At 39.8% G+C, this 14,842-nt stretch overlaps 1 protein-coding gene across 3 annotated transcripts in view; it reads left to right on the forward strand.

Moving 5' to 3' along the window:
• The window catches only part of Sp4 (Sp4 transcription factor), a 58,135-nt gene that overhangs the window by 27,390 nt on the left and 15,903 nt on the right, over nt 1–14,842 (forward strand). For all 3 annotated transcript variants that reach the window (XM_032908346.1, XM_032908345.1, XM_032908347.1), the window contains one exon: nt 9,144–9,372. In XM_032908346.1, the coding sequence (XP_032764237.1) occupies nt 9,144–9,372 (229 nt within the window). The remainder of the gene's footprint in view (nt 1–9,143; nt 9,373–14,842) is intronic.

Consider the following 14,842-nt stretch of genomic DNA (forward strand, 5'->3'; position numbering starts at 1 on the left):
ATTTTAAGAGATGACCCTAAGAACTGACAGAGTATACTGTACTAGTTCTGTGTTTTCTGGGCTGGGAAGATCAGCTATATAATCTATGGAGTTAAGGCTGTCATTATGTTTTAGGAATTCTTACACTGATTTATACAAGCTGCCTGCTTCCTTTGGTGTGACAGATTTTATTAAAATATATATTAGTGTGTGTGTGTGTGTTGGGAAAGATATACAGACAGCCAAAAACCATGTTTTCTTGTGCATTTTGAGCATAGAACAAAAACAACAAAATCCCAAGGGTTAGTTGATGATTACTGTAGTAAAATTGATAGCCTTTGCTCATATTCTCTGATTATAGCAGAATACTAGTCTCTTCTTGTTTTACCCCTTTGATGGTCAGTGTTCTTTGTTGCTGTGTTTCACCATTTATTGACTCTCAGACACATGCTTTGTGGTTATTCTTGTATTCTCATTAAAAACAAACATAGTTAAAGCCTTTAAGCATCTTTTATTGTTATTAAGTTTCTGCTGGAAAACCAGTGCTGAATTAAAGACACTTCTGTTTTCGCCTCTCGAATGCCGGATTTACAGGCACATCTATCCTGTCCAACCAAGGTTCAATTCTGAGACAATAAAGGTATAAAAATCTATGCCTTCTAGAAATCTTAGGTTCTAGTATGTAGGAATAATCTAATACCAGACACTAAAGTGAGATGAATTGATGAGTGGTGATGATTCTGCATTCATTAAAAGTAGGGCATAGTCACTGGGATTCAGGGCAGAAATAAGAATTACATGAAGCTTGAATTGATGTTTAAATTAAGGGAGGCTTGGATAAACATGAATCAGCAGGTACAAAGAACAGGAAGCTGAGCATGTATTTTGGTAGAAGTGTTAGAAAATGAAGTTGGGGGCTGGAGACATGGCTCAGCAGTTAGAGCACTGATTGCTCTTCCAGAGGTCCTGAGTTCAATTCCCAGCAACCACATGGTGGCTTAAAACCATCTATAATGGGATCCGATGCCCTCTTCTGGTGTGTCTGAAGACAGTGACAGTGTACTCACATACATGAAATAACTAAATCTAAAAAAAAAAAATAAAATAAAATAAAAGAAGAAAGAAAATGAAATTGGAGGTGTGGGTAAAAATGTGGATTTAGAAAGTGTTTTTATTATCTAGCCCACATGGGAGAAACCAGTATCTGTACAATATAGTTAGCATACATATCAGTAAAAATGTAGCCAATAAAATGTTAAGAATAATTTACACCCAGACATTTGGGGCTGATAAGGTAAAGGCTCTTGTCACTAAGCCTGACTATCTGAGTTTGATGCTGGCAATATGTACACACACATGATTAAATGTTAAAAACAAAAACAAACTTCAAGAAATGGCATTCAGAAAAATAAAAGAACAGAATGAGCTTGAGTTCTGGTCCTCCCAAAAACCTATGGAGTAGGACACTATGCCATTGGAATTGCTCAGTTTACATAGGAGACAGGCTGTGAAAAAGGAACAGAGTCAGCATTCTGCACTGGGCAGTGAGCATCGTAGAAATGGGTTGAAATGGTAGTAGAGTGTGCAGGTGATGACAACGCAGTTGGCAGTGCTGAAGGGTGAGACCCTGAGTGAGGGCTGTATTCCATCTCTGAGGGTCAGACGGAGAAACCTGAGCCATGAAAACAAAAGGCAGAAGTGAAGAACAATACCCACTGCTAAGTTAGCCAGTACTGAGCATTGAGAGGATGCATAGAAGAATAAGGAGTATCGTTCATTGGGTTTTGTGTACAGATCATTTTTAAAACCTAATGGCTACACTCTTTAGTGTAGTATCCTAAGCTAAAAGTGGTTTAACAAGGTAAAACTTAAAAAAAAAAAAAACCAAAAAAACAAACAAACAAAAAAAAAAATACTGTAGCTGATACACTAGCTAAGAGTCAGTTGTCTTTAGATGCAGCCGAATTGGACAGCACTGGTGTAGCACGTGCTCATTTATTTTTAAATGTATGCCTGGCCCTTCTTGACTCGGGTCCTGGAAACCTGAGTTAGGGACTGCAGGCAAATGAAGAAAGAACAGGTACTCAGACACATGTACAGAGAAGTTCTGTGAGCATGCACCACGATGCCTGGAATCTATACCTGGGTTCTAGAATTGAGCCCTAGGGGTTGAAACAGTAAGGTCCTCCTTTATGGTTCGCCCACAGAAATGTGCTCTAAGAAGGTTCGAGAACTGAAGGATTGGTTCTCAACTTGGATTTTTAGGTTGCTAAGAACTAATTCGAGGATCATCCATTGATGAATTCAAACTGAATGAGCTGTTAGGTGGTGGGACCTGGCCAGGGAATTCGAATAATGAGGCATGCTTTTGACAGGTAAGTCTTTTTGAGTAATTTGTTTAGTGACACACAGCATACATGAAGACAAGAAGCCAGCTTGCTGTAGTAAAGTTCTCTTCACCATGAGGGTCTCGGAGATTGAACTCAAGTTGTCAGGCCTGGTAGAAAGCACCTTCCCTCCCTGAGCTATCTCAACTGTCTTTGACAGATATCTCTTATTCCTGTCCTCTTCCTGTAACTTGATCTCAATATCTGTCATTAGTGAATGGCTTTCTCCTGCCACATCTGTTTGTGGTGATGTTTGGCATTACTACAGGCCCAGAAACACAGACAACCAGAAACACAGACAAGTGACTGTGAACTGAAGCCAGAGTAAACCATTCCTCTCAAGTTGTGATCTCCAGTCTACCACTGACACAAGAGACTGTCAAACCCCAGACACCATTTTGTTTGTTCTACTCCTCCTGTACCACAGGGCTTGTCTAAGTCTTTGAAATGCTTTAATTCAGTCACTTATAACTAACTGATAAGGGAATCACAGAGTGTACCATATTTAACTTCTCAGTTGTTCACTTTAAGCTGTGGTTGATTGTTGTGGTTGATTATGTGCTGAGAGCATAAACATTGAAGTTGTAGTGAATAGTGTAAGACTGAGACGTTGGGTTAGGAGAATGTGTCAAAGTCCTAAAGAAAAGGAAGCAAGAATCACTAAAGGAAGTAGGCTCTCACTGAAAGTAGGAATGAGAGCAGAGTGGAAGAGGAACCTAAGAGAAGATGCTATCAGGCAAGTGTGTACAATGGTAAAATGTTGACTCCATGGTGAATACCATGCAGTGCTCATTGACTTTTGGGAGGAGCTAGCCAGGCAATTGGGATGTTGTAAGGATCAAAACTGATGAAAGGTGATGGGGCCTGCCTGTCCTAACGTCCAAGCAATTGGGAGGAGAATATGGACAAATTAAAGAAGTAGCCTCAAGTGGGCCAGTGGACCAACATAAGGAATGAAGATGGCCTCTGAAGTTGGCTTTTCATATCTGCTTTGTGAACTTAGATATTTTCCATACCATTTAAAAACTTTATAATTTCCAAATCTTAACCTGGGGACAGCAATAATAAGTCTATTGGAATGTTGGTATATAAAACATCTGGTAAATTTCTTACCTCACAGTAGGTGTTAAATGATAGTTTGTGTTGTGGGGGATGAGAAGGATGAAGGGGCATAAAGAAAGATCTAGATTTTTTATTTGAACAGTTAAAAGAGCTAGATTAATTTGTCTGGGTTTTAGACAGATTGCCTCTGAGGAATCTATTTGAGAATGCTTCCTGGCAGTGACAAAGTGACACTCCTAGAAGATGTCTGAGTGGAAGGGATAGTTGGGAAGCACTCACTTACACATGACTGTATATGAAAGCAGATGAGATCACCCTCCTCACAAGTAGTCAAGTTGAGAAGCCAGCATCCTAGAGAGCAGCATTGTATTGTGGAGGGGAGGAGAAGCAGCCTAGAAAGGACAGTGAAGTGAGGTGGTGAGAATGCAGTGAGATCAGGACGAGTGCACAGGAGCATGTGGGAAGAATGATGAGAAGGGTTAGGGTAAGATCAAGTCAGTAAAGCACAGACGGACTTGGGAAGAGTGACCAGGGATTAGGGTAAGAGTAAGTTGAAGACTGTCTTTAGGTTTACCAACAGATTAGTTGTCAGTTACTTCTGTCATGACATTTAGCAGTGATGGGAGACGTACCTAACCCAAATAGTTTAGAAAGCGAATGACTGATGAAGAATATAGAAGACAGATAAATCTGTAAGAATATGGGTGTAAATGCTGGCTAAAAGTGAGGAGAGATGGAGACATTCTGACAGAATTGGCAGCTCAGAGAGTACAGCATTAGGGGCAGGATGATGAGTAGCTGCACAGGCAGCAGAGCAGCCTTGTAATGTGTTGACTCTGGAAAGAAGTCTGCTGGCCAGGAATGAAGTCCACGCTTCACAATGACTGTAACCAACCATTGACAGTGAGCATGGAAGGTCAGTGTTCAGAATAACACCCTTTGAACATTATTGTTGTATTCTACTACTATTCCCCCCTCTCCCGCCTCCTGGAAGGGTCTGCACAGACTGGCAGATACTATCAAAGTAATGATCCTGATCATAGAGAAGATAAGTGCAATGGTTACTATGCAGTAGCACCTTCTCACTTGTAAAGATGTTATTTTTAATTATCTTGGGGTCCAGGGATTGCACACCTGAGTGTGGTGTCTTCAGAGGCAAGAACAGAGCATTTGGACACCACAGAACTGGAATACTGACATAGGTGGTTAGAACTGAGCTCTAGTTACAGAAACAACACACACTTAACCACTGAGCCATCTCTGGCCTACAGTAGTACCCTTTAACTCCATTGTTATTGGATGTCATAGATTTTGGGGGAAAGGAGCCTGAGTTGAGCTTGCTGACTTGCACCTGTATTCTTAGTACTCAGATGAGAAGTTGAGGCAGATGGATCATGATCTTGTGAGATTAGTTCAAGATACCAAGAAAAGGGAGCAGCCAAAATGATGCATTGTGCTTATGAATGTGAGTATAAGGCAGTAGGACTATCATTGACCAAAACGGGGCATTTAAGCTTTATTTAAATATTATAAATAGTTAGCCATTTGATTGAATGGCTATGTGTTAGGTACTGTTCCTGATGCTAGAGATGGAAAAAATGAGTATAGTTTACCTGCCTTTTGGCACTGAACATTCAGAAATGTGGTGAGGACCCAGGGAGATGGCTCAGTTGGTAAGATCACTTGCTGCTCGGGCTTTAGGACATGAGTTCAGATTCCCAGAAACCACATAAAATGCTGGCATGGCTACATACATACCTGAACCCCAGGGAGCTGAGGCCAAGGCAGAGACACAAGCATTGCTAAAGCTTGCCGATCACTACCTAGCTTAGCTCCAGTTTCAATGAGAGATACAGTCTTCAGAGATAAGGTAGAGAGTGATAGAGCAGGACACCCAGTGTCTTCCTCTGGCTTCCATGAGTGTGCTGTGAATGTGCACACCAAATGCAAAACAAATGGGATGAAATAGAAAAAAAAATCAAGGACAAAACCAGGAAATGATTAAGACAGAAACTATTTCAGAATGGCATTTCTAAAGAAAGGAGGTTTGAACTGAAACCAGAACAATCACTAAAGAGTCAACCATCCAAAGATCTAGAAGCAAAGGCAGCCCTGCTCGAGCTGGAGAGTGTGTGCAAAAGCCCTGTTAAAAAGAACACTAACTTGTTTTGGGACAGAAGTGTAAGGAGCAGACCCAGCCAGAAAGACTGAAACAAGATGAGGTCTGAGATTTTGGCTCACAAGGGTCTTGTATGCCCTGCTGTAGAGTTTGGTAGATTACTGGTGGTAGAAATGAAGGCAGCATATTGAACTTGAGTTGCTCAGGGAGAGATACCCAGCTGAAGAATGTTATCAGACTTAACTATAATCCAACTATGCCTTGCTTTATATTATTCATCAAAATAATTAGTTAGATTATATAGACCTTAAACAGATGGGCATATTCATAATATGGAGGCTTGCAGAATTTGTGAAGGACTCCAAGGATTCTGGGATCTATAAGCAATTTTTAAAATAATGAACATCATGTTAGATATCATCATAACCTGAATGATAACTAGACATTTGTGGTTAGAATATCTCAGGACTTCAGGGGATGTAAAGAATGCTTTCCATATTGAACTGTCGGCACTTCCTGGGTACCATGCTGTAAGGATTCTGTACAGCGTCTGTTCAGACAGAACTCTGGTCTCAGACCTGTTTTTCCGTGGAGTATGTCACTGTGATTGAGTCATTTGTTAGCCAAGGTCATACTTAAAGGATCTTTTATGGACCATTTCAAACTTGTAAATTCACAAGGTACATTAAGGCATAGTAATTACACTTTCTTTTTTATTGGTTTACAATATAAGATTTTTATCTATGAAAAACTAACTTGACCATTAGGAGTGTGTCCTCCCCTTTGTGAGGGGTGGAGGCCAGCGGTAGAGACTGAATGTTAGCCTTTGTCACTGGGAAGCAATCCCTTTACTACTGAGCTTCAGCTCCAGCCCCAGAAATAGTGTGTGTACAGGGAGGGTGTGCAGACAGACAGACAGACAGACACTGTAATATAGACCTGGCTGGCCTCCAATTTCAAAGAGCTCTCTAAAGCTGAGATTAAAGGTATGCACCACAGTACTTGGCAGAAATGACTTTTGAAGTTGACAAGAGGCATGAATTTTAGGGAGGTCAGAGTAACTGCTTTGCACTAAGAACCAGAGTCTCTAAATGTTCAGTGATGAGTTCATAACTGGGGCCTCACTTGGGTCACCTCACTTACCATGGTGCTGATTCAAAGGTGGACACATTAAACTTTCTGAAACCACTTCCTAACAAAATACATACTTTCCATTCAGCCTACTTCATCTTCAGGTTCAATCCTAAGATTTAGCCAACCCACAGATGAAGTATTTGGGTAGGGGGTGCAATATATCTCTTCAGCTAAACTTTTGAGTGTTGATTTTGTTTTGAGACAGGGATTCAGCTTTCCTGAAACTCACTCTGTAGACCAGGCCTAGCCTTGAATCCAAAGAGATGCACTACCTCTGCCTCCTGAGGGCTACCTCACCCACTAACTTCTGAGATTAAAAAAAAGAATGAAGTATTACAACGTTTTATTTAGGTTGCATTAGATGGTATAGGTAAACTAGTGATGATTTAAATTTGTGGGAGGATGTTGTGTGTATGTACTATACAGAACGATGCCATTTTGTAGATTAAGCATCTGTAGTTTATAGCATATGGTGACAGAAAGGGGAGTGACCAAGCCAGCTCAGTCAGTCAACAGCGTCTCAAGGGAGGGAGCAAGGATTGAAAAGAAAAAGACAGTTAGACAACACTACAACACAACTCCAGCCAGTTCTGAAGCTGAAACGAGTTTTCCTCCAGCCTGCTGTTATACCATTTTAACTGCGTGAAAAGAATGAGGTCAGTTCTAGGTCAAGGAACAAGGCAGTAAACAAAATGTCAAAGAACAAGCAAGGCAATAAACAAAGTACCCTGACCACTGTTTCTAGGGGCTTATCATGATGTCCAAGATAAAAGGAAGGCCTCATATTCCTCAGCTGAGTTTGCCTTGAGCTTTGTATTAGCCCAAGTGTAAATATTCTTATCTGAGCCTACTTCCCTGTCCTAGCCCAAAGTCGAATTCCTGCCTGAGCCTACTTCCATGTCCTGACCCAGTGTCAAATTCTTGTCAAGTTTCTAGAAGCCCCAAAAGCCCTCCACAGGGGAGTCCTGAAATTAACGCCTTGTAGATACTGAAGGATGGCTGCATTTGTGTTTTAGCCATGGTGCTCCTGAGGATTCCAGGAGTTCACAGTGGAAGTTGAGATTTATTTGGATGCAAGCGTCCAGTCGGGAGTTGTTAGTTGACAATCATGTAGTATCTCTCACTTGGTGATTTTTACTGTTTTCCCAAATAATTAAAGTGCTACAAGCATAGTTATAAAGTAAGTTTTATCTCTCACCTGCATTTGTGTTTCCTGACATGCTATATCCTTATAGTCCAGCTCAACTCAGTAAGTAAGGGAGGCAGTAGCTAATGTGGTGAACAGTACTGTGGTATGAACAGTACTGTAAGGGGTTTTAAGTATTAATTTACCCTTATGTCAGATCTCTGAAGGAGAACACTCTTGTAAGTTCTTTTCCTTCCAGCCCATGCACATGATGAATCAGACCTGGAGACTGAGTAATTCAACATAGAGTCAGCTCATGCAAACAGTTTTGACACATTTTTTTCTAGTTTCCCTAGCAAGGAAAGTAGCTAAGCTAGTTTATAACCAAGACATCAGAAGCATGAGAAAAAATACAGTTAAAAAATTCTGTTTGTAGTAGTGACTGTGTGTACATGCATATATACCTACATACATTCAGAGAGAGAGAGAGAGAGAGAGAGAGAGAGAGAGAGAGAGAGAGAGAGAGAGAGAGAGTGTTAGTTGACTTTGCCTGTAAACCCACCTAGGAAGGGAATGATGGTGGTATTGGACTGTAACCCAAGTACTTAAGATGCTGAGGATTGTTGAGTTTGAGGCCAGCAGAGTTATATAGTGAGCTCTAGACCAGCCTTTGTTACATAGCAAGGCCCTGTTTAAAAAGAATAAAGTAAGGAAACATTCGATTTTGTTTGCAAGCTAAAAAATAAAACAAAATTTATATTAGTAAGGACGTGTTTGCTTAATTGTTTCTAAATGAAAAATATCTATATTTCATTCTTCTGCTAGTTAATTTTTTATTCTTGTATTTTCTGCTTTGGTTTGGTTTTTTTGAGACAGAATTTCTCTGTGTAGCCCTGCCTATCTGTAGACTAAGCTAGGCTTGAACTCAGCCATCTGCCTGCCTCTGCTCACTAGCGCTGTGATTAAAGATGTGCAACACCACCACTTTTACTCCTGTATTTTCCTGCCATGTGAACTGTGTTGTTGATTGCAGATTGTAATAAATAGTAATGATGGTTTATGTTTATACGTTTTATATGCTTCTGTGTGTCCTCCCAGGGATCAGTATTTCAGAAATCTCAATCCTCACGAGATTTCAGTTAGGTGGTTATGTTTACATAGAATACCAGCAGCTGGGTAGATATCATATCATTAAGCCCTTTGCTTTTTGTGTATTGTTAAAAAAGCAAAAACAAAAACTAACATTTTAAAGCTTTAAAATGTTTATGTGGATTTTTTCACCATTATTTTCGAAACAGAAAACATTATAATGCTTTGTTTTTCTGTCTTTTTTTAGGTCAGCAGCAAGGACAGGATGGAGTGAAAGTCCAGCAAGCTACTATAGCTCCTGTAACGGTGGCAGTTGGAGGGATCGCTAATGCGACAATAGGTGCTGTTAGTCCTGACCAACTCACACAAGTGCATTTGCAGCAAGGCCAGCAGACCTCTGATGCAGAGGTGCAACCTGGCAAGAGGCTTCGAAGAGTTGCCTGCTCGTGTCCTAACTGTAGGGAAGGAGAAGGAAGGTAACTGCTGTTTTCACCCTGCCTCTCTGGAATTAAAGCAGTCGTGGCCACTTCCTCTAAGCACTGGAGCCTCCTGAGCTTTCTCTCTCAGAAGCTGGAATGCAGTGTTACACAGGAGATTAAGTTGGGCTGTTTGAGACGCAGTCCTCTGCTCTCTGTTGTATAATTTTTTAATAAATGAATTTCCCCTTTCACTTACTAGGTAAAAGCTTTGAACATCTCTTGATTTCAGACTGACTCCTGTGCCATGCTGTTTACCCGGTTGTCATGTATACACATGTATACAGTGCAGTAGTTTGGAATACATTCACAGTCACATAGATATCACCAGTCTGTTTTAAGCCACCTTGTCATCTTCAGAAAGGCCTGGCCTCCAAACTCCTCAGCTCTACTAGGTTTTTCTGTACTAAGCATATCATACAAATGGAATCATACAGTGTTTGAATGTTTGTGATGGCCCCTATGCTTCATGCTTCATTTCTTCTCTGGACAAATAATGTTCCATTGTATGGAGTATTTAGTGTGTGTGTGTGTGTGTGTGTGTGTGTGTGTGTGTGTGTATGTGTGTGTGTATACATATATATGTATATACATATACCTACATACATATAGTGTGTGTGTATGTGTACACATACATACATATAGTTTGTGTATGTGTACAAATACATACATACATTGTGTGTGTGTGTGTGTGTGTGTGTGTGTGTGTGTGTGGTACTTGTTTATCCCAGCACTGGTCACATAGCTGAGCTCTCTCCTTATGGACCATTATGAGCAATGTCACTGTTTGCGTGTATGTAAGTGTTTATGCAGACACTCGTTTTTGTTTCTTTCGCTCTTGGTGAGTGAGTGCATGTGGGCGTGCAGAAATAGAGTTGCCAGGTTGTCTGGTAACTATATTTAACCATTTAAGGAACTGCTACACTATTTTTTTTAAAGTGGTTGTACTGTTCTGTGTTCTGGTCAGCACTGTGTGAAGGTTTCAGTTTTCCCTTTAGATTGCTAGTCCTTGTCATTCCTGATTGCTTATGGTTTTTGAGTCAGTTAATAATAAGTCTAAAAGTGCTGTCACTGTGGTTTTGATTTAAATTTTCCTAGTGATTAGTGATATTAATCATCTTTTTGTATGGTTTTGATAGTGTATCATTGGAGAAAAGCATATTTAGATGAATTTTCCATGTTTAATTGCATCATTGAATAGTAGTTCTTTATATATTCAGCTCTTTATATATAAGATCTCACCAATACATGATTTGGAGATACTGTTTCCTAGTGCGTAAAATGGTCATATACTGTCAAAATTGTGATTGTGTCTTTCAAAGTACAAAATCTTTGAAGTATAATTTTTTGTTTGTTTCTTCTCCTTGGTTGCTTTTGCTTTTGATGTCATATTGAAGACTCCATTGCCAAATCTAATGAATGTTCATAGTTGTTTCACTTCTGAGTTTTACGATTTTATTCTGGAATGTAGATAGGATAATACATGGTTTCTTTATAAAAGGTGATGTGAAGAAAGCGGGGACCCAGCATCATTTACTGAAGTTTCTTTTCCCTGTTGAATGCTCTTGGCTCCTATTCTCAAAATTGCTTTAAGGTTTAGCAACACTAGGAATTCTGGGTGAGTTTTAGCACTAGCTTGTCACTTTCTACAGAGAAGCAAGTTGGTATCCTGATGGGAATTGAGGTGAAATTGCAGGTCAGTTTCAGGAATAGTGACAATTTAATAATATTGAATCTTCAGATCCATTCAAAAGGAACATTTTTCTGTTTAGATTTTTGCTGTTTTGTTTCATTAGTATTTTGTGTTTTTTTAAAAAAAAGAGTGTAAGTTTAGTATTTGTTAAATGTATTCCTATAGATGAAGCTTCCCTTTCCCCCAATTTCGAGTGTATAGAATTACATTGGCTTTTGGGTATTCTAAAATCTTACATTATAGAATATTGTGAAATTATTCCTTCTTGTGGATTTCATAATAATTACGTAGATCTTTACATCTACTGGGGTGGAGAGATGCCTCGGCAATTATGAGCACTGATTGCCAGAGGATCCGAGTTCAAGTCCCAGCACCCACATGGTGATTTACACTTGTCTGTAACGCCATTCCCAGGGATCGAATGCCCTCTTCTGGCCTCTATAGACACTTACACACATGTAGCACACAGACTTATGTGCAGGCAAAGCACTCACCCATAAAAAAAAGATTTCTATAAACCCAAAATATTCATTGGGAAAAAAGACCATATCTTCCACAAATGTTGCTGGACAACTGGATGGCTGCATGCAGAAGAGTGTAAATAGGCCCTTACTCATTGTGCTACATAAAATTCAACTCCAAATGGATCTAGAACCTCAACATAAGACCTTATATACTAAGTCTGACAGAAGAGAAAGAAGAAGATAGCCTTTAACTCAGTGGCACAGGAAAAACTTTCTGAACAGAACACAGATAGCAGAGGCACTAAGACCAACAGTTAATAAGCGGGACCTCTGAGTTGGAGAGATGGCTATTCTTCCACAAGACTTGGGTTTAATTCTTAGTACCCACATGGCAGCATACAACAGTCTGTAATTCTAGTTCTAGGGGATCAGTACCCTCTTCTGGACTTCACAGGAAGATGTCTAGCAGGAGGCGTATAGATATAATATAGACAAAATGCACAAATAATATAAAATACTTAAAGAAGTAAATGTGGCCTCATGAAACTACAAACCTGTGTGGCAAAGGACACCCATCATTTGGAAAACTTACCAACTACACATTTAATAAAGGTTTAATATCTAGAATATATAAAGAACTAAACAAAAAACCCAGAATGTCAAGAATAACAACCCAATTAAAAAGTGGGGTACAGAACTATGCAGAGAATTTTTAAAGATGAAGCTCAAATGGCTAAGAAAAACTTTTTTAAATGCTTTAGCCATCAAGTAAATTAAAACCACCATAAGATTTCATCTTATCTTGGTTAGAATGACCAAGATATATAAAACAAATGTCACAGTTCAGACTGGTGAGGCTGCAGGGAAAGCGGAACACCTATTCATTGCTGGTAGGAGTGAAAACCTGTACAGCTATTATGGAAAACAACGTGGTAATTCCTCAGGAAGCTGCGAACTGATCCACTTCAAGATTCAGCTGCACCACTTTTGAGCACATACCCAAAAGACTCCACGCTGTACTGCAGAGACGCTGGCTTATCCGTGTTTGTTGCTGCTTGAGTTGTAATAGCAAGAAGTTGGAAACAGTCCAGATATTCATCAGCTGATGAGTGGATAGTGAAAATGTGGTACGTTTACACAGTTGAATATTGTTCAAGTGTTAAGAATAACAAAATGTGCAGGTACATGGATGGAGGTATTTTAAAAAAAAAAAAAAAGGCAAAACAACAAAACCATGCAGAGTAAGGTAAACCAGATCCCAAAGACAAGCATTATATGTTCTTTCTTACATATGGATGTTAGCTTTTAAGCTTTCAAAATATGTGCTACCACCATCTGAATAACCAGGGACATTAAGTAAGGGACTTGGGATTGGTGGGGGGAGGATCTTCGAAGGAAGTGGAGATAAAAATAAAGCTATGAGAGTTAAAGGGGGCAACTAAAATAGGATTAAATAGGGAAAGAGATAGAGAAGAGTAAAGGAGGGGAATGGAGAACTAGAACTGATAATAAAATCCATTTGAAAAAAACACAAAGAAGCCTGCTACTGTAGAAGCGTCCTAAGTATACACATATGTGAAAGGAGCTTAAATGGAGCCACTAAATAACAGAGAAGACAGTGCCCCAAGCAGAAATCTTAGGACACTGAGTAAACCTTTGGTGCCAGAATAGGTACATAGCAGCCCTTTCACACTCAAACCTGGTTGAATCCTTAACCAATGGGCTCTCATTGAAGCTGCCAAACATTACAGACTAGTGCCAAGGCTCTCCACATCTTAACTCTAAGGTGCTATTTCTGAAGAGAATACTTATAAGGTATATAAAAGTCAGACTAGTACCTAATAAGAAGCTTCACTCCTAATTAGCATTCGTGGTTCTGGAAGATACTCTTCATGGTGCAAGACAAAGTAACCCAGCTACAAACCCTGCAACCCGCTTGCAAGATATTCTGATACAATAGTAGCATAAATGTTACAGGAGCAATTAGCCACTTTTAAAATTCCGATTCAAGGCCTTTATGAGATGAAACCTATACCTGAAGCTGATAAAGTGGCCAAGAACCTGAGACCAGCTAGGCATGGGAAACCTACTTCCTCTGCTAAAGGAGCATAGGCATGAAACGACTCCTCATGACACACTGCTGTGCCCATAAGTCAGTGCCTCAAGCAGTCCTCATCAGAGAAGCGTCTTGCAGTAGATGGGAATTAACACAGAAATCCATACCTGGACATTGTGTCCACTGAGAACACTCGGTCCTAAATGGGATGTCTTCATCAAACTTCAAGGTTTGCACAGGCTCAGGTTAGATGGGGACCCAGCACTGAGAGGAAGAAGTGGACATGAGGTCCAGACCCCAACCAAGAAGCTACGTGCAATTAATACCCACTAGCAATGAAAAAAAAAAAATCAAGTTTAGTTACTGGGTATATCAACCATACTCCAGGGCAGTCTCCATCCCCAAGAATAGTTGGAAAACAAACAAACAAACAAAAAACCCGCTGTCGTGTGGGAGGGGAGCTTTTTATTTCATTTTGCTTTGTGACAATTTTTGTCTTGTTGGTCTTTTGCCCTTTTGTTCTGACTTTAGTTTCTGTGGTCTGGTTTTCTTTTGAAAAAGAAACAACGGGTTGGGGATTTAGCTCAGCGGTAGAGCGCTTGCCTAGCAAGCACAAGGCCCTGGGTTTGGGCCCCAACTCCGGAAAAAAAAAAAAAAAAGAAAGAAAAAGAAACAACATAAAGTTGCTTGGGTAGGGAGATGGAGAAGTTCTGGGGGGCGTCAGAGGAGAGAAAAGGATGGTCAGAATACACTGCATGAAAAAACGAAAAGAAAATAGATTTCTGTATTAGAGTATTATGGTATTTTATATATAGTATTATAGAGATACAGTTAGAATATCTGTAAATAAAAATTTTTGTGTTTACTTCTGCTCTGGAGAGTTTCTGGTGGGTTTTTTTTTTCAGGGTAGGGGGACAGATCATCTAGTTTCTCACCGTTTTAATATAATTTTAGCTCTAGAACCCTGGATCAAGTGAGGAAGCTCCTTTCTACCATCTCCTTTTTTTTCTTCTCATTTTAATCATATTATTAAATTTATTATAATAATTGTGAGCCAAAAAATTGTATAGTTACATGACTAGGTGTTACAAGCCAAAGGATTTCTGCATATGTATGGTAAAACCCTCCTGGTTATGATGTATAATTCTCTTTATAGGTAACTGGGATTTTGTCTACTGCCCCCTTTCTCCCCTCCTTTCCCCTCCCTCTCTCTGTCAGCCTCTCGTCTTATATATCTCCGCCTCCGGAGAATGCTGG

The sequence above is a fragment of the Rattus rattus genome, chromosome 7 (genome assembly GCF_011064425.1).
Source record: "Rattus rattus isolate New Zealand chromosome 7, Rrattus_CSIRO_v1, whole genome shotgun sequence".
Classification (NCBI taxonomy): domain Eukaryota; kingdom Metazoa; phylum Chordata; class Mammalia; order Rodentia; family Muridae; genus Rattus; species Rattus rattus.